The sequence below is a fragment of the Uloborus diversus genome, chromosome 10 (assembly GCF_026930045.1).
Source record: "Uloborus diversus isolate 005 chromosome 10, Udiv.v.3.1, whole genome shotgun sequence".
NCBI lineage: Eukaryota > Metazoa > Arthropoda > Arachnida > Araneae > Uloboridae > Uloborus > Uloborus diversus.
This window is the reverse complement of record NC_072740.1, coordinates 97,336,674-97,360,725: the sequence shown is the minus strand read 5'-3', so window position 1 is coordinate 97,360,725 and position 24,052 is coordinate 97,336,674. Positions and strand designations below refer to the sequence as shown.

Genomic DNA, 24,052 nt, shown 5'->3' with positions numbered 1-24,052 from the left:
AACCGGAAATCGTGAAGTCGCATTCCTAGTGTATCGAGGGAATTTAAAAATTTAGTTGGAATGTTTACTGCTTTGTTTTCATCGACAACTGTATAGGCTTGTTCAGCATCAATGGGGAGCTTTTTTTTCCAGCCGTCAGTAATGGCTCATTATTCGCAATAATTGTAGCTAAGACAGCGTCATTGCTCTGTTGTTATACGTTGCAAATCAGTGTTAACTAAGTCGGTGGCCCAACTATCAAGTGACGGCATATCATAATAACTAAGTGGAAAATTTGAAATTGAAAAGCAAAAACCTTCAGTTAAAACTAAAGCTTCATATTCATCTCTGGTGTAAAATCTGGATTTGGACATTTGTGTGTTTGTTAAACTTTATGAAATACGTCTTCAAACGTGAAATTTATATAGTTTCTCCTTAAAAAATGATGATTGTGTTGGATAGTATGTCGTCAAAATTGTTTTAAACAGTTGACGAATACTGTTTCTCCTTATGTCAAACCTGCATTAGAAAGTGTCAACTCCCAATGACTTTGTGCGACCAATAAATACAATTTGCGACATGCAACGGGATATGTATTTGACAGTCGAAAATTGACGATCCACAAATATTCCTGTCTGTTCGGGAATGTTTACCGAAATTAAAACTGCTACAAAACCAGCGCGATTACAGAGGCAATTATGATTTTAAAAAAATTAAATTTATCTGGGAATAGACTCTCAGTTAGTTCACTTTTCGTCTCAACGGCAGTGTAGAAATTGTCTGGCTCTTTGTTGTACTGTATATTTTGATGGAGTTCAATTTCACCGTTTCCAATACCCAGCAGTTGCTTAGAAAATACTTGTGCGATTAGATTATTTTGCGTTTATATTCGCATGTTCATGGCCAATCGCATTATCTCGACATTATGCTATAAAAACGATTGTTTTAATCATGCGTTGATTTCATCGGAATAACTGGTAATGTCTGCAGGAAATCCCCAGGAGTATTCAGACAATTTCGCCTAAAAATTTATCGTTGCCGTTCAAATCTTGCACAATCCTATGATGTGCTTCGAATGAGTGCTTTTACTTATGAGCCTTAGTACACTTATCGAAAATTATAATTTCACTCTCTTGCAACACTACAGCCATTCTGCGTTTTTTATTTTTTCTTTAATGTTACACATTGCGTTTTGTTCGTTATGAATATCTAGAAGGCAACTTTAAAGCTGAATGTGCTGTTCGTCTACCATCTGAAAAAAGTAGCAGCAATGCCTGACGATGCAATTGTCACTGCAATTTTCTGTTGCGAACGTATCTTTGCAAGAATTAATGATATTAAAAATCTCTTGGGTAACAAAATAAAGAAAATATTTATTTTCCGCTTAAATTCATTAACCTTCGTGAAATTAACTGGAATATTTTTTTGAAGAATTCAGTAGTCTTCTTAGTTAAAGGCGGTTATGATTCTGGCACCTTCAGCGAAGCCTAACGCAGGTTTCATATAATAGCCTAGAACCTTCCTGCTTTTCTAAGAAAGTTCTCAAAGCATTAATGCACGCTTTGCCAACGCGAAGACAGACTCTCAAGCAAGTAAGTCGAATGTAGTTCCTCTGCAGCTCTTGCAAAGCTTCGTGATCCAGATATCTTTTCGCACTCATTGGGTGTTAAGTCAATCTGGGCGAACCGTAATCGCTCAGAAACCGATACACCTATTAAATACGTTTAGTTAATCTTGATACTGGTGGAGAAAAATATTTTTCACAACGGTGTGAAATCTGCAATTTGTAGCAATTTAAGGAAACGTTTTGAAAAATATAGTTGATTTTCTCAGGAAGTGAATAACAACCTGTAATATCCGAAAACGTTATATAGAAATTCTAAGCATCATTTCTGAGTTTTTTTATCATGGTGTTTTTAGCAGTAAGTCATACAATGTTACAGTTATATCGATTAATTAACTTACACCGCCATCTATTAAGAATTTTTAGAACTAAACAATTAATTCACACTATTATTGCATAATTAATATGAAATTTGCGATAAAAAATTATAAAAACTATCCTATCTTTTAAGTTGGACCAAATGACACATAGATATGAAATTTGAGAAAAATCGGTTGAGTAGTTTCGGAGTTTACCCCGAACAAACATCGTGACACGAGATTTTTATATATATAGATATACTAGCTGACCCAGCCACGCGTTGCTGTGGCAAAAAAGTTGGAATAAAGTAAACGTTTACTCATTATTTTGATAGAATCAAATAAATATTTTTAATAGAGCTTAAAATGGTATAGCCTATTTTAAAACATATGAGATTGATAATGGGCGTGATTCAATGTAAGAACGATTCTTAAATGTTCCTGGAAAATTATGGACAGCTTATGTGGCCAATTTCTGCCAGTAACATGTCATGCCAAAACCCGGAAAGTTTTCCGATAAAAGTTAATAACCTTCCTGAAATTATCTCGGAAGCCTCTTGAAAAATTCAAAGATCTTTCTGTTTGAAGCTAGTCGTGTTTCTGGAACTTTAGTGTAAACTTAGGAAGGGATTTAAAAAAAAAAAGCTTAGCACCTTTCTGATTTATTAAGGAACTTCTATAAGCAGTAATGCAAACATACCCAAAGCTTAGCCAGAACTGCAAGCAAGTATCGAAAATTTTTACTCAGTAACGTTTCGGATTTTTTTTTTTTACAGTGCAGGCTGAAGAAAGTACTTATTGAATTCAGTAACTACCAACTAAATTTTCTATGGAAAAAGCACTGTACTTAAGCTTAGTAAATTTTGTAAGTATGACTTCGGCCAAAAAAAAAAAGCAAAAATAACTTGAAAGTGATAGTAAATATCGAAACTGATTGTAAAATAACCGAATATATAAACTAAGCATAAACCACCATACACTTTTAGACTCTACACTACATTTTATTCACCTCAGCTTTCTCTATAGTTTGTAATCAATAACTTCTTTACAAAAAACACTAACTAAATTAAAAACATGTAAAAATTAAATTTTTTCAATGAAGTAGATAACATTGACTTCGAACTATTGTTTCTATTATTTGAAAACTGAAAACTGTCTAAGCACTAAGTTGTGCTTAATGTTCTTGCTTAACCAGGCTTTTTCTAATACGCAAAGTATGATAACTTTCCACTTGTGAGTACGCGATACATGGTTGCCCATGAGAGAAATATTTATGTTTCAAGTTCAAACCGAAAGAAGACTTAATTATTCTTGAGATGTATTTATGAACTTTGGGAATGCTAAACGAAGCAAAAATTGAAGCCTTTCAAATGTGTTTGAAAATTATGACGCTATTAATGGATTACGTTGCAGACACAAACATTTCTCCTTTAAACTTTCCCGTCAATATTGTTGACTTTTGATGAAGAAATGTGTACCTTTGCGGAATTTAAGTAGGTTTAAATCGCGAAAAAGAATAAATTGTTGAGCCAATTTTCAACCGGAAATCGTGAAGTCGCATTCCTAGTGTATCGAGGGAATTTAAAAATTCAGTTGGAATGTTTACTGCTTTGTTTTCATCGACAACTGTATAGGCTTGTTCAGCATCAATGGAGAGCTTTATTTTCCAGCCGTCAGGAATAGCTCATTATTCGCAATAATGGTAGCTAAGGCAGCGTCATTGCTCTGTTGTTATACGTTGCAAATCAGTGTTAACTAAGTCGGTGGCCCAACTATCAAGTGGAGGCATATCATAATAACTAAGTGGAAAATTTTAAATTGAAAAGCAAAAACCTTCAGTTAAAACTAAAGCTGCATATTCATCTCTGGTGTAAAATCTGGATTTGGACATTTGTGTGTTTGTTAAACTTTATGAAATACGTCTTCAAACGTGAAATTTATATAGTTTCTCCTTAAAAAATGGTGATTGTGTTGGATAGTATGTCGTCAAAATTGTTTTAAACAGTTGACGAATACTGTTTCTCCTTATGTCAAACCTGCATTAGAACTCCCAATGACTTTGTACGACCAATAAATACAATTTGCGATATGCAACGGGATATGTATTTGACAGTCGACAATTGACGATCCACAAATATTCCTGTCTGTTCGGAAATGTTTACCGAAAACAAAACTGCTACAAAACCAGCGCGATTACAGAGGCAATTATGATTTTTAAAAAATTAATGTTATCTGGGAATAGACTCTCATTTAGTCTCATTATTCGATTTACTAAACAACGATCTATACGATGGACCAGCCAAACCCCATCCGTCTTTCTTAGGTTAATCCAGACAGACGAAAATCAGTAAATATTTTTACTTTAAAAAAAAATAAATAAATAAATAAAATTCGATCGTAAATCGCTTTTTGCCGCAACATAATCGGCTAAAATGTATCGGATTACGGAAAAAGGAGAACTTCAAAAAATCATGAATTGAGCTGGATAATCTCGATCTTTCCTTTGTTTACATTCCGTTACTTGATGAGCTGTGACCTTGAAAGAAGCGTTTTCAATGTGGTGACGGTCCCTAAAACGTTTTTCGTTAATAACTTCTGTTCTACTGCACGGAATGCAGTGAAATTTCGTATCCTGGCTATATTTTGCTGTCTAAACATAATTATGTAGCAAAAATTAGGGGTTCCCATTTGAAAATCAAGAGTTGGTGCTCATTTTGCTTTGCAAATGGTCCCTCATCAAAATTTTACCTACGTAGTTTTAAAGAAGACTTTAAACCAAGTCGGATGACACCTTTCTTTCTTTTCTATCATGTATAATAGCCGAAAAATCAAAAGTGTTTCGTTTTTTTTTTCTATGACTGTACAGAAAAATCTGTTCTTATTAGCTTAATATCTGATACACTGCCCTGAGGAGAGTACGGTAACAAATTAATTTTTGAACTTACGCTTGTAGTCTGGAATTTATTCCTGTAAATTATTATACGGAATCCTTAGATATTATTACTGTAGCCTGTTTCTTGTTTCTACGAGAGATCTTCCTCAATTATTGATCGACATATTTGATTTACACATTATTTTAAAGCTTATCGTGCAGGCTACTGAAGAAAATTAGACCCACGGTCTAAAAATTGTTTTTATTTTTGTCCAAAAAAAAAACCTGTTTTAAAGAACCAGAATGAGGTTTTAGGTTAAATTCATGAATTTAACTTGCACTCTGACCGACAGAGCTAAATAGCTCGGTTGGTGGAGTGTTCGGCTGGTAACCAGGAGAGTGAGTGTTCGGGCGCTTGTCCGGACAATCTGCATCAAAAAATTAGTAAAATATCGCGCATTACATTAACACTTAATAACATTGAATAACAAATATGAGGGAATAGATGAGATGGAAACGCTCCTTGCTGTTATAAAAACTTGATGCTTGGAGCTAAATTGATTCTTAATTGTAAGGCTTTTTTTAAAAGCTTTGACTCCGGTAATAAAATTAAAGCATAATGTAAGTGAAAATATAAGTATCAGGTTTAAGATTTCAGACTACAATGGAATTGTTTTTTGTTCAGGAAAAAAAAAACAAATAAACTGTGTATTGAAATATAAATTCTTGTAATGAGTTTTTGACCCTTTGTACAAATACAAAAATTACTACCTCAATTTGAAGGTTAAAACATATATTTTTCTTCTTTGTGAAAAAAGACAAATAGCCTATCACATTTTTACAACATTCAAGAATTTACGCTTAAAAAAGAACTTAGGTCAAATTATTTTGTATTTTTACCGTGCGGTTGAATGATGAACACGTGCTACCATCTAAGCCATAACGGTTCAATCAGCCTGCGGTAACAAATTGTAAAAATTTTCAAAAATAAAAACACTTCTCTTCAGTATCCTGTAGTATGTAACGTATTTACATATGAGAAGATTATATTATTCACGGGGAAGTAAATATTGGTCTCTCTCTTGATTAGATAATGAAGTGAATAAATTTCTTTCAAAACCTCATAAAAACGAAACAAAAGCGTATGTACGAGTATACCATGATAACATGTATACCATGATATTTTAAAGCAAAAAAATCTGCAAAATATTTATTTAAGACGAATAATTTTTTCAACCCGAACAAGTTCGACGCGCCACTAGTAGTTGTATACTTTGATATTTTTATAGTATACAACTATATATCTTTAAGTATGTTTCCTTTCACAACATTAATACGACTATTTGAAATTAAAAAGATAATAACACTTTCAATTAATGTCTTTATTATTTCTTCACAAAACAAAATATACATTTTTTTTGCAATGTGGACGTTGAATTTTGTTTACAGCAATGCCGGTAAAACCGACATATTGTTATCACAATCACAAACAGTCTCATCATTTACCCTGAATCTTGATATACATTTGGAAAACATGATGATTTAAAAGTGCTTGTTACAAATAGAATTTTAGAGACATCATACATACTGCATGACAAACATACACCACGCACACGGACACAAACATACAAGCATTACATATTTTTAAGCTGAGGACATCAACCGCATATTATTTACATATTTAAATATATACACATCATGCCTCAATAAAAACATCAAGAGTTTTCTAAAATGTTACATGTTTTTCGACCCTTCATGAGTCTAGATTGACACGATACAACTTGTAATTATAAGGACCATTTCACGAAAATGTCAACCCTTTGCCCCGTACGTGACAATCCATGTACATAATTAAAAGTAATAATTTTAACGGGGAATGTGAAGAAATTTTTTGCTTAAGAAATCACATAACCTTGTAATTTGTTAAGCAGAAAAAAATGTGTTCATTAAAATTTTAAAGTATTATTTTTAATGAAATATATGAGACGTCACGTTCGGGGCAAAATGAGTTTTACGTGGATTTTCCTATAAGATAAAAACTGACCACTGGATTGGTAGATTTATTACTGGCTTACGGACTATAGATACTCTGCAAAGTTACCCGAAATGATACATTACAAGTATTTTTATGTACAATAAGTAACAGAAGTAACTACGTCAATGTAAATTGACACAAAATATTTATTTGTGATTTAAAGGAACAGTTGAGCACTTTGGTTCCTGTGCTTATATAAATATTTGTATGCAAAAAAAAATCATTAAAAACGTGCTATCATAACAATGCTCGCATACAAGACAAACTTTATTTCATAAACATGATAATTCAGTGAAACCCTTTGGATATGTTAATGAGGAAACTTTTGACAACAATAATAATTTATAATTTTTACGTGGTATTTTTACGAATGAAGTGCAAGTTTTGGACATACATTTGGCATATTTTGCGAAAACTAGTGTATCCAAATAGTCTCATCATTTATATGTATTTATAGATAAAAGTTAGAAATTCATATAATATTGACAAGAAATGGGGATAAAACTCAATCGTAAGTATTTAAATGGAAGACCTAATAGAATCCAATAAATCTCACTTAAACAAATTTATTTAAACTGTTGTGCTGACGAAACAATTAAAGATTGGATTGTAAGCAGGTATTTTTAACAAATTGAGCAGCATTTTAGCATAACGAATTTCCGCACAATTACTGTTTTTCTTTTAGAGGCCGGTTTTTATTCATTTTATTTTCTTCGTTTACTTATTGACTTATTTATTTATATTGTAAAATGAACATAATTTTAAGAACATTGTTCACTAAATTTCAAATTTATATTCATCTGGTCAGTGGTTTAAAAGTTGTTGCGTTTTAAATAAGGTTGCCATCTCAAAAGCGTAACATAAATAAACTACAGCAGAGAATGAGAAATTATTATTCAATTTTGCAATGCAATGTGCGAATGAAAGAATTTTTTCTTCTTCCTTAAGAGCACCATTTATTACTTTTTACGTTATAATATTTATATAATTATCTGCATTAATAGAACATAAAGAACGCCTATTGCATTGATATGTCTAGCTACATTAATAATCAAAACACACTCTTATTCATTTATTAATTCTGTTAAACCATCCGATAACAATGTTGTAACAATGTTGTAACAATGCTGTGCTTAATATATTACATTTTACTACTAAAGTCAAATCGTATTTTCTTATCATCTCCTACACAAACTACTTATTTATTCATGTATGTTTGCGGCAAGGGGAGTCCGATATAATGGCTTTAGGAGATCGTGAAAAGCTAATTTGTTGTGAAAGATATAAACAGAAGATAGTTAAGTGCTAGTTTAAAACATTAAGTTTTTCTTTTAATACTTGTAATAAACTATTGTCTTCTATAAAACTACAGTTGAAGTTTCGAAAATCATAGTTGAGTTGTAACTAAAAAACAACTATATTTTTCGCAAATTGTCGCACTGAGGATAAAAAAAAATTGTGCCCGTGTCACTTCTCAGATTTTAAATTGTTTGCTTAGTAACTTATTATTTATTTGTTCATTGTATTACCTTTTGCTGTGTTGAAATGTTGAATTCTTTTAAATTGTATAGTGTTCGTCATTTTCGTATAGATATTTTAGTTTATTTTTTCACCAAATATGGGCTCTCAAATGCGAATAATTTTTAAAATAGAGCTCTGAATTAAAATTTTGCCTTCAAGAAAGGAAAATGAAAGATAGTCAAATTATTTCTTGACATTACTGTTGAAAAATCAATGATACCTATTATTAAGTAGTTATGATACCTATTATTAAGTAGTTAAGTAGTGTGTGTTTTCTATTCTTCTGTTAATAACTATGTACTGATGGAATATTTTGTTTTGGTGGGTTCAAAGCTCGATTAAAAATAAATAAATAAATAAATAAATACAAATAATGATGCTAATGAAAACAATAGTCAGACCTCGATATATAGTCACCCGCTTAGAAGGTCACCCCGCATATAAGGTCACTTTTCTAAAGTCCCGGCTTGCTGAATAGGAATTCTATGTTATGTATTATCGGATATATAGTCAGGTCATAATACATTAATAGCTTATAAGGTCTTTTTTGTTTGACTTCTTTAAATGATTCCATTGCCTAATCGATTCACTTCCAAGAATTTTACGCGATGTACGATCCTTAAAATGTTAGAAGTCATTTTTCCTATTAACGTAGTAAATTAACAGTAGAAAGTGAGTGTTACGACAGTGTGATACTAAAATATGAAGCAGTAACTTGAGCACTCAGTATGTACATATCGCAATTTTTTACCAGTCATTAGAAGCCGAAGAAAATTTTCAGAAGATACTTAGAAACCATTGTGTTTAAACTAAAGAAAAAACGCATCAGTCCTGTATTAATGTAATTTTAAGCGAGGTAAAATGCACATTAGTTCTTTGCTTGGACATATTTGAATGCAGTTTTATTCTAAATGGAAGTTTTAAAAAAGCATTTCAAAATTTCTTATTAATTCCAAAAAATTCAATTGGTTCTAATCAATTCAACTATTAAAATTTAATTAACTGATGTTTTAGGACGTGTTAAATTTTGAAAAGAATTAATGTATACATCCTTGTAAATACATCCTTATTTATCAATAAATACATATATGAATCGGTTATAAGGTCATCCCGCTTATAAGGTCAGTTTTGTGAGCTCCCGTGGAGTGACCTTATATCGAAGTCCGACGTACAGAATGCACACGAAATTAAGTTTTTCAACAAAGTAGTTCTATAACTACTCAATCAAGCTCAAATAAATACAAATGGGCATTTGTGCGTTGTTATACATTGAGCATTGAAATTCCTTAAAAGAAAGGGTTATGTTTTTCTTTACTACCTCTTCGCCATATATACCGCGTAAGAGAAATATTTATTTAGCTTACAATCAGTCATCCATCTAGGAAATTGATGGAAAACGCTTCACCCAACATATCCAACATATCTAATGATTTCAAGAGTATAAGGGAATTGCAAGGTAAAACATAGTTTTCTTAATGTTTCTTCTTCAAGGCGTTTATTTCATTTTTGAGCAAGATTACATTGCTGTAATTAAAAGCACTAAGGCCATTATTTTTAATTAACCTTTAAAAATACTTACAGCAAACTGATTTATTAAATAGGTTACACCAATGTTTTACAGTACAGCCATTTAATCTTAACTTAAAGTCACACAAACCTAGGGACTTATAAGAGGTATGTTCTAAATTGAAATAGTTTTATGGCCAATGAAGATGAAAGGCAAAATTGTAAGAAATTATTAAGTTAATTGAGCTTATATATATTTGTGCTTTTTGAAAGCTTTAGACATTCCTAACACTAAACGTCGGTTTTGAGGTTTCAGTTGAACTTTAGCTTTAAACTAGCGAGTTTTGCTTCTAATACTGTTGCAGATTAGGTAAGATATATAAACCGCGTGCACAAAAATTTAAATACAGCAACTACACAATGATGCAACTGAAGCTAAAATTTACGACCTAGAGAAAAAGTCATGCCTTTGACCCCTTGGCAAAATGAACTTAAATGAAAGAACGTTCTTGGAAAAGTGGGAAAAAGTACACAAGGAGGCAATGAAAACAAAATATGATTAATAATAAAAGTTAAACACAGAAAATTAATGTAAAAATTAGTTTAGTGACACCTCTATGAAACTTTAAGTTTTTAAGAACCCAAATAAGGACACAGAAAAACGAAAATCCCCCCTCCCTTTCCCACGTGACTGCTATTATATTTAAATTAAACTAATATATTTTTTAAAATTAAGTAACAGAATTTTGTAGCTTAAGAATTCACAACTGTTTGTGTTATTTCTTACGCAAAAAATTAACCCATTATTTTTTGATATTGCCTTTTTACTGATATATATATATACTAGCTGACCCAGCCACGCGTTGCTGTGGCAAAGAAGTTGGATTAAAATAAACGTTTACTCATTTACTCATTATTTTGATAGAATCAAATAAATATTTTTAATAGAGCTTAAAATGGTATAGCCTATTTTAAAACATATGAGATTGATAATGGGCGTGATTCAATGTAAAAACGATTCATAAATGTTCCTGGAAAATTATGGACAGCTTATGTGGCCAATTTCTGCCAGTAACATGTCATGCCAAAACCCGGAAAGTTTTCCGATAAAAGTTAATAACCTTCCTGAAATTATCTCGGAAGCCTCTTGAAAAATTAAAAGATCTTTCTGTTTGAAGCTAGTCGTGTTTCTGGAACTTTAGTGTAAACTTAGGAAGGGATTTATGAAAAAAGCTTAGCGCCTTTCTGATTTATTAAGGAACTTCTATAAGCAGTAATGCAAACATAGCCAAAGCTTAGCCAGAACTGCAAGCAAGTATCGAAAATTTTTACTCAGTAACGTTTCGGATTTTTCTTTTTTTTTCTTTTTTTTTTTTTTTTTTACAGTGCAAGCTGAAGAAAGTACTTATTGAATTCAGTAAGTACTAACTAAATTTTCTATGGAAAAAGCACTGTACTTACGCTTAGTAAATTTTGTAAGTATGACTTCGGCCAAAAAAAAAAGCAAAAATAACTTGAAAGTGATAGTAAATATCGAAACTGATTGTAAAATAACCGAATATATAAACTAAGCATAAACCACCATACACTTTTAGACTCTACACTACATTTTATTCGCCTCAGCTTTCTCTATAGTTTGTAATCAATAACTTCTTTACAAAAAACACTAACTAAATTAAAAACATGTAAAAATTAAATTTTTTCAATGAAGTAGATAACATTGACTTCGAACTATTGTTTCTATTATTTGAAAACTGAAATCTGTCTAAGCATTAAGTTGTGCTTAATGTTCTTGCTTAACCAGTCTTTTTCTAATACGCAAAGTATGATAACTTTCCACTTGTGAGTACGCGATACATGGTTGCCCATGAGAGAAATATTTATGTTCAAGTCCAAACCGAAGGAAGACTTGTTTATTCTTGAGATGTATTTATGAACTTTGCGAAAGATAAACGAAGCAAAAATTGAAGCCTTTCAAATGTGTTTGAAAATTTTGACGCTATTAATGGATTACGTTGCAAAGACAAACATTTCTCCTTTAAACTTTCCCGTCAATATTGTTGACTTTTGATGAAGAAATGTGTACCTTTGCGGAATTTAGGTAGGTTTAAATCGCGAAAAAGAATAAATTGTTGAGCCAATTTTCAACCGGAAATCGTGAAGTCGCATTCCTAGTGTATCGAGGGAATTTAAAAATTTAGTTGGAATGTTTACTGCTTTGTTTTCATCGACAACTGTATAGGCTTGTTCAGCATCAATGGGGAGCTTTTTTTTCCAGCCGTCAGTAATGGCTCATTATTCGCAATAATTGTAGCTAAGACAGCGTCATTGCTCTGTTGTTATACGTTGCAAATCAGTGTTAACTAAGTCGGTGGCCCAACTATCAAGTGACGGCATATCATAATAACTAAGTGGAAAATTTGAAATTGAAAAGCAAAAACCTTCAGTTAAAACTAAAGCTTCATATTCATCTCTGGTGTAAAATCTGGATTTGGACATTTGTGTGTTTGTTAAACTTTATGAAATACGTCTTCAAACGTGAAATTTATATAGTTTCTCCTTAAAAAATGATGATTGTGTTGGATAGTATGTCGTCAAAATTGTTTTAAACAGTTGACGAATACTGTTTCTCCTTATGTCAAACCTGCATTAGAAAGTGTCAACTCCCAATGACTTTGTGCGACCAATAAATACAATTTGCGACATGCAACGGGATATGTATTTGACAGTCGAAAATTGACGATCCACAAATATTCCTGTCTGTTCGGGAATGTTTACCGAAATTAAAACTGCTACAAAACCAGCGCGATTACAGAGGCAATTATGATTTTAAAAAAATTAAATTTATCTGGGAATAGACTCTCAGTTAGTTCACTTTTCGTCTCAACGGCAGTGTAGAAATTGTCTGGCTCTTTGTTGTACTGTATATTTTGATGGAGTTCAATTTCACCGTTTCCAATACCCAGCAGTTGCTTAGAAAATACTTGTGCGATTAGATTATTTTGCGTTTATATTCGCATGTTCATGGCCAATCGCATTATCTCGACATTATGCTATAAAAACGATTGTTTTAATCATGCGTTGATTTCATCGGAATAACTGGTAATGTCTGCAGGAAATCCCCAGGAGTATTCAGACAATTTCGCCTAAAAATTTATCGTTGCCGTTCAAATCTTGCACAATCCTATGATGTGCTTCGAATGAGTGCTTTTACTTATGAGCCTTAGTACACTTATCGAAAATTATAATTTCACTCTCTTGCAACACTACAGCCATTCTGCGTTTTTTATTTTTTCTTTAATGTTACACATTGCGTTTTGTTCGTTATGAATATCTAGAAGGCAACTTTAAAGCTGAATGTGCTGTTCGTCTACCATCTGAAAAAAGTAGCAGCAATGCCTGACGATGCAATTGTCACTGCAATTTTCTGTTGCGAACGTATCTTTGCAAGAATTAATGATATTAAAAATCTCTTGGGTAACAAAATAAAGAAAATATTTATTTTCCGCTTAAATTCATTAACCTTCGTGAAATTAACTGGAATATTTTTTTGAAGAATTCAGTAGTCTTCTTAGTTAAAGGCGGTTATGATTCTGGCACCTTCAGCGAAGCCTAACGCAGGTTTCATATAATAGCCTAGAACCTTCCTGCTTTTCTAAGAAAGTTCTCAAAGCATTAATGCACGCTTTGCCAACGCGAAGACAGACTCTCAAGCAAGTAAGTCGAATGTAGTTCCTCTGCAGCTCTTGCAAAGCTTCGTGATCCAGATATCTTTTCGCACTCATTGGGTGTTAAGTCAATCTGGGCGAACCGTAATCGCTCAGAAACCGATACACCTATTAAATACGTTTAGTTAATCTTGATACTGGTGGAGAAAAATATTTTTCACAACGGTGTGAAATCTGCAATTTGTAGCAATTTAAGGAAACGTTTTGAAAAATATAGTTGATTTTCTCAGGAAGTGAATAACAACCTGTAATATCCGAAAACGTTATATAGAAATTCTAAGCATCATTTCTGAGTTTTTTTATCATGGTGTTTTTAGCAGTAAGTCATACAATGTTACAGTTATATCGATTAATTAACTTACACCGCCATCTATTAAGAATTTTTAGAACTAAACAATTAATTCACACTATTATTGCATAATTAATATGAAATTTGCGATAAAAAATTATAAAAACTATCCTATCTTTTAAGTTGGACCAAATGACACATAGATATGAAATTTGAGAAAAATCGGTTGAGTAGTTTCGGAGTTTACCCCGAACAAACATCGTGACACGAGATTTTTATATATATAGATTAGCTGCAAATTGTGAGACAAAATAGCTGCTTTTCCGTGAAATGGCTCATTAGCAGTGTTTAAAATGTGGTCCGTATGTGAGAATTGTATGACGATCCGCGATTTACGAATGACATTGTGACGTTGCAGTGACGTCTTAAAAATATCTGACAGGTCAAAAATCAGTTGCAGCAGCGATGATGCAATGAAACTACAATGATTTATGTCACACGTGTCAAAGCATGGCTCCAAGCAGACATCGCAAATCTGTCTCTTAGCTTGTGAGCAATTTGCATTGCAGTGACGTCACTGTAAGTCTGCCGTTACATGGTATGCAGTCAGGAAAGATAGAAACCACTTGCTCTGCATTGCAACACATTTTGTGTAGACAAAAAATTATTTTACTTACGCTTAAATTTTTTTAAAGCTTTTAATAACATTTTAAATTATTGAAAATTAAATTGTACTTTCTCGTTTATTTACTCATTAAAATATCCTACCCAAAAGCTTTTACACAAGTAAAAATGCATAAATACTCACGTAGATGTATTGCTTTAAACTGGGCAAACTTAGCCGTTTTATTTATAATCGCACTACAGAAAAAGTGAAATAGGTATGTAATACAAAAACTTTTTAGCAAAATATCGTTTCAAAGTAAGATTTTGATACCAAATTTCCTAAACCTGTTTTATTTTCCAAACAAAATGCACATGGATGAAACGTAATACCTTAAAATTTTCATAACCTAACATATGTCGAAATCGTATATATTTGAACCACATGGTATCAGCTAAGGATACTGTGTTGTTTTCATGAGAATATTCAAGTTGAAATGACATATTACAGAATATGTGCAGTAAACACGTGGATTCCATGATGAAAGTATAACGGAATATGTACTGGCTTTTAATTCATTTTTCCCAATTTTCAATTCCCATGACAGTCATAAATGTAATTGATGTCTATATTTTAGTAACAAGTTGTTTTTATCTAAAAAAGTAAAATATGTTTATTTTTTAAAATCATCTGTTAGAAAAATTTCAACTTATTATAAGAATTGTCACGAATGAAACAAAGTATTTTTTACATATGTATTTTTTTAAATCTTTAACTTAAAAATTATCCCTGCAAAAAAATAAATAAAGAAAGAAAGAAAATTCCTGCATGTTTTGTCATTAAAAACATTTATTAAGTGGATTTATATCAACTCAGAGAGATGGAATTTAATGTCCATTTAGAACATAAGAAATAACAGCGTCAAAAACCAAATTTCAGGTTACTACTGACACGTGTTTCGACGATACGCAGAACGCCCTTTTCCATGCAAAAGAAATGAGCTTCATCCTTAAGCTCATTTCTTGTGCATTGCAAAAGGCGTTCCTTGTAACTCCGACACGTGTTTCGGCGATACGCGGAATGCCCTTTTTAATGCAAAAGAAATGAGCTTCATCCATAAGCTCATTTCTTGTTCATTGCAAAAGGCGTTCCTTGTAACTCCGAAACACGAGTCTGCAGTAATCTGCAATCTGTGCTTTTTGACACGTTGTTACTTCTTATTTTACTTTTTAGCATAAATCAAATACTACAAATCCAATCTCTTATTTTATAACAAAATCTCATTTAGAGTATTGTGATAGAATAAGAGATTGGATTTGTAGGTTATAAGTTTAAACTAAAAATAATAATTTTAGTTTGTCTTTAAGAGTAAATGTTAATTTTGTATAAAATATATTGAATACAAAAACGTTATTCATTTTACGAATCAATGCTCATCGAGTAGTATTTTTGTCGACATCATCTTGAGAAATACTTATACTGCGCACAGTTATCGAGTTCATTTCATTCCTTATTAAAGAACGTGTTGCAGCGCGGTTTTTGTGCATGCGATTTAATTTACACAATAGTACGTCTACCATAGATGCTCTGAAGTTCTCAGACAGAATAGCATACAAGAAAGGATTAATTCCAGAATTCATGTACAAAATCAATGTGGTTATAATGGTAAGGATTACGGACGAGTTGCTAGTGCCATCATATCGGGGAGACCAATTTTGCCACAACTTTCTGGCATGAAAAGGAAGATTACAAAAAGCAAATGTGAGCACAACTGACACTAAAAGACGAATGACTTTCCTCCGAGACTTTAACACATGGTTCTTTGCGCTGCGACAAGTTGTCGTTGGATGAAGCTCGCTACTTGGGCAACGGTTACGCTTCAGCGTCATGGTATATTGTCCATCATGGACAATGATATCAGAAGCTCGTAGATTGTTACCTGTAAAACTTCGTGAATGACTGACATTATCAAAATCGTAAGAGCAACGAGTCGTCATGTTATGCAATTCTTCAGGTTGACTTGACGAATGGGACCTGGCTCTGTTGTTTATGGTTGCACGTGCTGTGAAGGTGGTGGTGCTGTAATGCTTAGATACTTGATTACTTCTCCACAAACGAAGACAAATAATGAAATACAGAACTGTAATCACAATTAGGGGGATGACAAAGCAAACGATAAAGTTTGTCAAGTCATATGTCTTGGAGTCGTAGAAGGATCTCTTTAGAATGCAGATAGTTTCCATTTCTCCAGTAATGGAGGGGACTTCGGTTGTTCCATACATAATTAGACGTGGACTGCAATATGCTGCACTAACGAGCCAAACAGTAGCACCCACAATACGCAAGCGTCTCAGCGTCATTACCTAAAAATGAAAAATTATGAATGAAAGTATGTTTAACTGTCAGAAGAACATTTAAACATCAAAGGTTTCCTTGCTCAAAAAAGGAAAGTAAAAGTGTTTTCTCTTTGAGGTTACATTTTTCCATGAATTCGGACATGCTATCATATCAATGTAGCATTTAACCTCGTAGCACGCCCCCTAGTGGAGAAAACGTTCAGAACAGTCTTGCTGCAAGGATGGGGCAGACAGGAGAATAAAGCACTCTTTCGTATTCAACGATTCTTCATTTTAGCTCGATCATGAAATTGTTGTAAGGGATGCTGTCATATTAAAATGAGAATCAACTTTAAAATTTTTAATGATAAATCTCTTTTTTTTATTTTTAAGGATAAATCTTTTTTTTTAATTTTTATAAATTAATCTTTTTTTTTTTTTAATTTTTAAGGATAACTCTTTTTTTTTTTTTTGCCTCAGAGCAACAGTAAGATGGTTATTCCTAGTATTAGGTACCTTAGTATTGCTCTGAGGCGACAATTTAGGTTTTAACTCAATATTTTGTTCGATTTTATTCAGCCGTATCTCACAATAAAATGGAGAATATAACATCTGATAACGTTAAAAAAATGTACTTTTGCGTATTAAACCTAAACTAAGTAAGGGTACAGAAATTTTTTTTTTCTTTTTTAAATCAAAGTATGAACGAAACCATCTGTAACTAAGTCACTTTTGGTTTTAAAAAACGCAATATTTGTTTTTTTAAAGAATTGTAAAATAAGTGTTTAAAAAAATAATATAAGTTACATATTATTTTCCTCCCTTTCGATTATTACATTGTACAAAACTTGCATGACAACACCTATAACCAGCCATGATTAAGTCATATTATTAGGCGACATTGAACGCAGCAGCTGAATCAGTTGTAAATGTAATTCATATTAATTGCTGTTAAACGGCAAGTTATATCATAAAAACGTAATATTTTTATCTCGAAATAGTTTCATTTCCAGAAACTGAAACTTTGTGTTAAAACAAAATGACTACTCACCTGTTTACTTAGCATGGGGTGGCATATAGCGACATAACGTTCAACAGATATGACAATAAGAATCGCAATTGATGCTGTGTAGCTCAAGCTGTGTACAAAGTGATACATCTTGCAAAGGAACTCTCCAAAAGCCCAGTGAGTAGTAAGATAGAAGGATAAATTTTGGTAAACACAGAAGAGACCCACGCACAGATCTGCTGCAGCAAGGTTTGTTAAAAAGAAGTTGGTTATGGTCCTCATACGCCTGTGCATGATGACTACTATCATAACCAGAAGATTTCCTAAAAAAAAATCGTTTATAGATAATTCAATTTAAATAGATGAATATGTATTAATATTAGGGTGATCCTTATTTTTCATGTTTGTCTTTTCTAATGTCTCACACCTTCATTTTTTTATTCTTTTAACTATTGATTTATAACAAACACCAGAAAAATATTGGGTCATTCCCGAAAACTAAAGTACCTGCATAACTTTTATCTAAGATAGACAATTTTTCAACCCATTTATGGTCGGGTCGGGCCCCCACACTATGAAAAAATACTGAAAAGTCATTGAATATTTCCGTGGAACGTTATTTCGTGGGATTTTATTTATTTCTACGTAAAATTAAGTATTTTTGGAAAAATAATTTCTGAATTGCTACAACATATGCAGACTTTTCACTGTTGTGAAACATTTTTTTAGCTAATCCTAACTGGCAAAGCCCCCCAAAAGATGAGGCTATGGGTTGCTGCAGTTTTGCAAGGCATGTAGGTACTTGTTTCTTTCGTGCAATTCTGCTATAGCTTTGACCATAATTACATTGATACTTTTGGAGCTTTTGCGGTAAATCAGGATGGTTCTTATCAATAAAATTTATCCTACCGAATTTCACATGAATGTTCCGGACTGGCTTTAACGGGGATATTTCCAAATTCCTCAGAAAAAATCAAAGATAATTTCAAGAAGGTTACAGACTTTTTGCGGAAACAATCCTGGTTTTTACTAGAGTTGCTACTGGAATACAATGGACACATTAGGTCCCCTTATTTTCCAGGAACGTTTCTGAATCGCTTTTACAGTGTAGATTCACATAAAAAGTGAAGTTGGTTCTCACTCTAGAGATATTCTCGCTTAAATGCATGAAAATACCTTTGTTATCGTTATAAAAATCATTTTTTGTTGCGGAAAAATGATTAAGAGTGAAGTCAGTGGTAGGTTTTATTTAGATGGATTTTGTCTGAAAATATGTCGTTAAGTTAATTTTAATGTGAACTGTAACCAAATAAATGATTTGCACATCGTTTCAAAACCTGATAAAAGAGCTTTTTAAAATGTATATTTAAGGTGAATTCGTGAATATCCACAGAAGAAATATGAAAGTGTTAAGTAAAATCGCTCAATAAACGTTCTTTAGCAAATTGGTAAATATAAGTCAAAAATAGGCAGTTGCAGGCTATATTTGGACAATTGAGGGAGGAGGGATCAAGACCCTTCACTAGTCTTTGGACCCGCCCTTGGAAAAACATACCTATGTTAGCTCAAAATAACTACTGCTTGCATTGAAGTATGTTGATTCAAAGTGGAAAACTTTGTGCTGACAAATTTAAAAGTAATTTAAGTTCTTCTGTGAAAAGATGATTGACGACTACTAATTGTTTATTAAGAGAACATTTTCTAAGCGAAAATATAAATAAAAACAGGTAATACAGTCCTTGAAATAATACACTTAATATGTGTACAACTGCATAAGATTAGAACTACATAAGATTAGAACATTTTCACATATTCCTAAACAGATCTTAATTATTAAGTACCATTTATATGTTGTACCTTGGAACGTGTCCCATGGTACAAAATGTTTAGCTGTCCCAAAGTACAGTCACCACGTGGTTTAAGAAAGACCAAAATGGTGGTCAATCTAGATGCAATATCATTATTTTCTATTAACCATAATATATAAAGTACTTCTCTTTTATAACAAAATAAAATTCATTTGATTAGTTTTACAAACACAAAGACAGAAAATAAGATAGAAATGAATAAAATATTTACTTTTGAGTCATAAAATTATATTCTCTCACAAAATCGTCAATTTTACTTATTTAATGCTGATTGTTACTATGGCACCATTTAGTGGTGAAGGTTAATGTTAGAAATTATAAAAAGATGGCTGCTAAAAATATATTTTTTTAGTAATTAGCGGTGTCAAAAGGAACAACACTCTCCCCTACTGCAGTACAAGGGTATGTATTTTTGTATAATAACGTACATGGTATACAATTTAATAAGACAAAAACATTGAAATATCATACCAAAAAAACAGCAGCAGAATACAAAAGTATAAGCCAAGATCAAGACAATTCGGGTGTCAAGCCTGTTAAAGATATAATCACCATTCACTGTAAAATTTGTTGCATTATGACTGATGCAGTACGGACATTCTCTGTCGACAGTGCTGGGAATCCCTGTTTGGAATTCAAATGGATAGTCTTCGATTTTCTCTGCCATCAGATTGCCTGTGAAATAGAAATAAGAGCAAAATTAATTATCTTAATAAAAAGGTTTTTGAACAGTTTAGGAAGTAGCATCAAAAGTTGTGAAAGACAGGGTGTGGCATCTCAAACTCACGTATTTGGAGAGGGCACTGTGTGAGTCATGGTTAAGATACAGTGGTGGAAATAGTACGAATGGATAGTAGTATATTACAACGTAACTGACAACAACATGTTATAGGGCCATTCCATGAAAAAGCCGCCATTTTGTCCCGCACGTGTCAGCTCATAAGTTTATTAAAAGTAATAACGTCAGCGGGATTGGACAACACTTCTTGCTTAAGAACGCACACTTACATTTGTGATTCCGTAAGCAACAAAATTTTGCCCATTACCTTTTCAAATTATTTTTTAATGAAATATATGAGTTGTCACGTGCGGGACAAAATGCCTGTTTTCCGTGGAAGGGTCCTATAGGAATATGGTTTTCTCAAAAACAATACGTCTCGTGATTGTTTATACATTTTACTAATAACATAAAAAAGTAATTTTCTCAAAAGCACAAAATCCATAATTGGTACACATTAGGGTGGATCCAAGGAGGAAAATTTTCGAGAAACAACTTTTAATACCAAAAATAAATTGTGTATTGCCATCCTAAATGTGAGGAAAATAGTTAAAAAAAAAAAAGTCTTCAGCTCGCGCATTAACTGCAAAACTTGAAAAAAAAAGGTAAAACATGGCCAATTTGCAAATATTTTTATGAAAATTCAAGTGTTAAAACTTTTTGTTCGAACACCGTTCTAATGCTTCCTTTTGACCACTATTTTCATATATCTATGAAAATATGTACATTCTTTCTTGGCACATTTCTTGGCGGTATTTTTTCTTTCAGATTCCAGTATAAGGTTCTTTTACAATTAATGTGTACTACGCATCTTCTGGTTGAAAATTCAATTAAATTTTATTACATTCTCATCTCACCACTGTAAAATTGAATCAGAAGTGTTTCTGAAAAATAATATGCTGCTAATGTGCCCAGTTTCTGAAATTAACAAATCTTGAAAAACCCAGGAGCATTTTCTTGGAATTGTATTTGAATCTTTTTGAATAATTTGGAATTATCCCGAGGCAAAGCCCGGCTATGTCTCTGGAACCTTCAGAGAAAAGAAGGAAGATTTAATGTGATTAATTATATGAGAAAAACTTTATGATCGTAATCTTCGAGTTTGACTCGAGTCACAAGTCCAACATCAAGCCGTGATCCAAACGTAGAAACTTGAATAAATTCATATAGAACCGTGAATTCCAGGTTGTAATTGCAAACAAAATATTATTGAATTTTGAACAAAGAACTGAAAACACACTTTTACCGTAGAAAAAAAATTATAAATCCTTATATATTATTTCTGTAGCCTGTTTTTGGTTTCTACGCCAAATTTCCCTCAATTCTTGATCGATTTCTTTGATTTACGGCTAATTTTATAGCTTATGGTGCTGGCTACTGACGAAAAATAGACCCAAGGTCTAAAAATTGTTTCTTTTAGCCGAAAAACCTGTTGTAAAGAACCAGAATGAGGTTTTCGGTCAAACTTATAACTTTAATTTGCGCCATGACCGACAGAGCTGAGTAGCTTGATAGGCAGAGCGTTCTCTTCGTAACCAGGAGATTACGTGCTCGGACCCATATCCGGACAATCTGCACCAAAAAAATTAGAGAAATATCGCGCATTACACTGAATTAAATGAATACATACTATGAGGGAATAGAATAAATGAGAAGAAAATGCTCCTTCCTGATATGAAATCATTCAGTGATTTTGTGCTAAATTACTTCGAAATTGCACGTGTTTTTTTTTTTTTTTTTTTTTAAGCTTTGGCTCTGGAAAGAAAATTAAAGCATAATGTAAGCGAAAATATAAGTAACAGGTTTAAGATTTCAGACTAAAATAGAATTGTTTTTTGTTCAGAAAAAAAATAATAAATCGTATATTGAAATATATGTTCTTCTAATGAGTTTTTGACTCTTTGTACAAATAAATAAAATACTACCTCAATTTGAAGGGTAAAATATATATTTTTTCTTCTTTTTGCTAAAAAACAAATAGCTTATCACATTTTTACTACATTCGAAAAGCTACGCTTAAAAAAGAGCATAGTTCAATTTATTTTGAATTTTAACCGTGCTGTTAAATGAACACGTGCTGCCATCTAAGTTATAACGGCTTAAGCAATCTGCGATAACAAATTGTAAAAATTTTCAAAAATAAAAACATTTTTCATCAATATCTTATCTTATATATTAATCCCCTCTCATTTTAAAACTTATCAGGCTGGCCAATGACGAAAAAAAGACTTACGGTCGAAAATTCAAGTTTTCGAAATCGCCTCTTGCTGTTTCAAAACCTTGATGCTGCCTGTAGTTCTTATGCATTTTTTAAAGCAAAGTTCTAATGCAGTTTTCCATTTTTTTTACGTCGCTTTCGGCAAAAAAAAATAAAAATAAAAAATAGCCTGTGTGTGTGTTCATATTTTAATAAAGCTTAACAGCACTGGACTTAGTTGTTCGGTTAAATTGATAAGTTTTTTTCGGTAGAGCGTTCGGCTATAAACTATCTGAACTTCGGGCAAGCTTGGGCTGTCCGACATAATATCAAATTTATATTAGTATTACTCATTACATGTGCTCATAACATACACACCTAATAAAATAAATGCAGTGGGAATGCTACTTGGTGTTTCGACTCCTTTATGCAGGCTACAGTTATCATTCGGATAAGTTGATTGTTAATCGAACTGTGTTCTTTAACTACATCCAGACCACTCAACATAATGTAGGCATAAAAAAATATTAGATTTACCTAAAGAAATCCTTTTTGTGCAGAAAAACATTTTGATTGTATGCTAAAATGTAGATGTTTCTAATAGCAGTGTTCGACCTTTTGTACAAATGAAAAAATACTACGCCTGATTATAACTACGAGTTTCACTCAGTAAACCTTTAATTTTTTATTCGCGCGAATACGATACAAAGCATTAAAAGTATTATCAACTTCATTAGCAAGAAATTATTTTCTACTCCTCTGCGTTCTGCTGAAAAAAAAAAACATTTTGTCTACGTTCGAAAAATTACACTTAAGAACGGACTCAGTTCAACTGGTTTTGGTTTTGAATTTTAAGTGTTCGATTAAAAGAGAAACATGTGAGGGCATTTAAGCCGTAACGGTTAAAGCAACCTTCTGTGTGAAATAGTTCAATATTCAAAGATAAAAACACTTATTTTCAATCTAATTTATTACTTCTCTAGAATGTTTGTTTCAATCGCTACGTGAGATCTTCGTCATTCTTTAATCAAATTCCATGCTTTGCGAATAATTTTAAATCGTATCATGCTGGTTAATGACAAAACACAGATGCATGATCTTATTATTATTATTTTTTTTTTTGGCAAAAAGCTTTTTTGCTGTTTTTTACTACGCATTCCTTCAATGAATAGCTTTCGAAAAGGAAGGCGCAATTGCTAAGTTTGTTGGGGTGTCGAGCTGTTAGTTAGAATGGCGCCAATTCGAATACGTGCGAATAAATATCTCTTTAATGTTTCTTTTTTTCCCGTCAGATGCTGACATGTGCAGGACTGTATTTAAACAAATGTGTTTTCACATGCAGAGTTATTGCTTTTTCACGAGTCACCACTCAGCCACACTTTTAATGACATTTATGTTTGCATTGAA

General features: G+C 32.3%; 1 protein-coding gene across 1 annotated transcript in view; it reads right to left on the bottom strand.

The window, feature by feature from the left end:
- Nucleotides 1-15,890: 15,890 nt before the first annotated feature.
- Nucleotides 15,891-24,052, bottom strand: part of LOC129231101 (trissin receptor-like) — a 55,326-nt gene continuing 47,164 nt past the window's right edge. The window contains exons 3-6 of the mRNA XM_054865348.1: nt 20,142-20,345; nt 17,845-18,125; nt 16,478-16,820; nt 15,891-16,381 (exon numbers count right to left, since the gene is read on the bottom strand). Of these exons, the coding sequence (XP_054721323.1) occupies nt 15,891-16,381; nt 16,478-16,820; nt 17,845-18,125; nt 20,142-20,345 (1,319 nt within the window). The remainder of the gene's footprint in view (nt 16,382-16,477; nt 16,821-17,844; nt 18,126-20,141; nt 20,346-24,052) is intronic.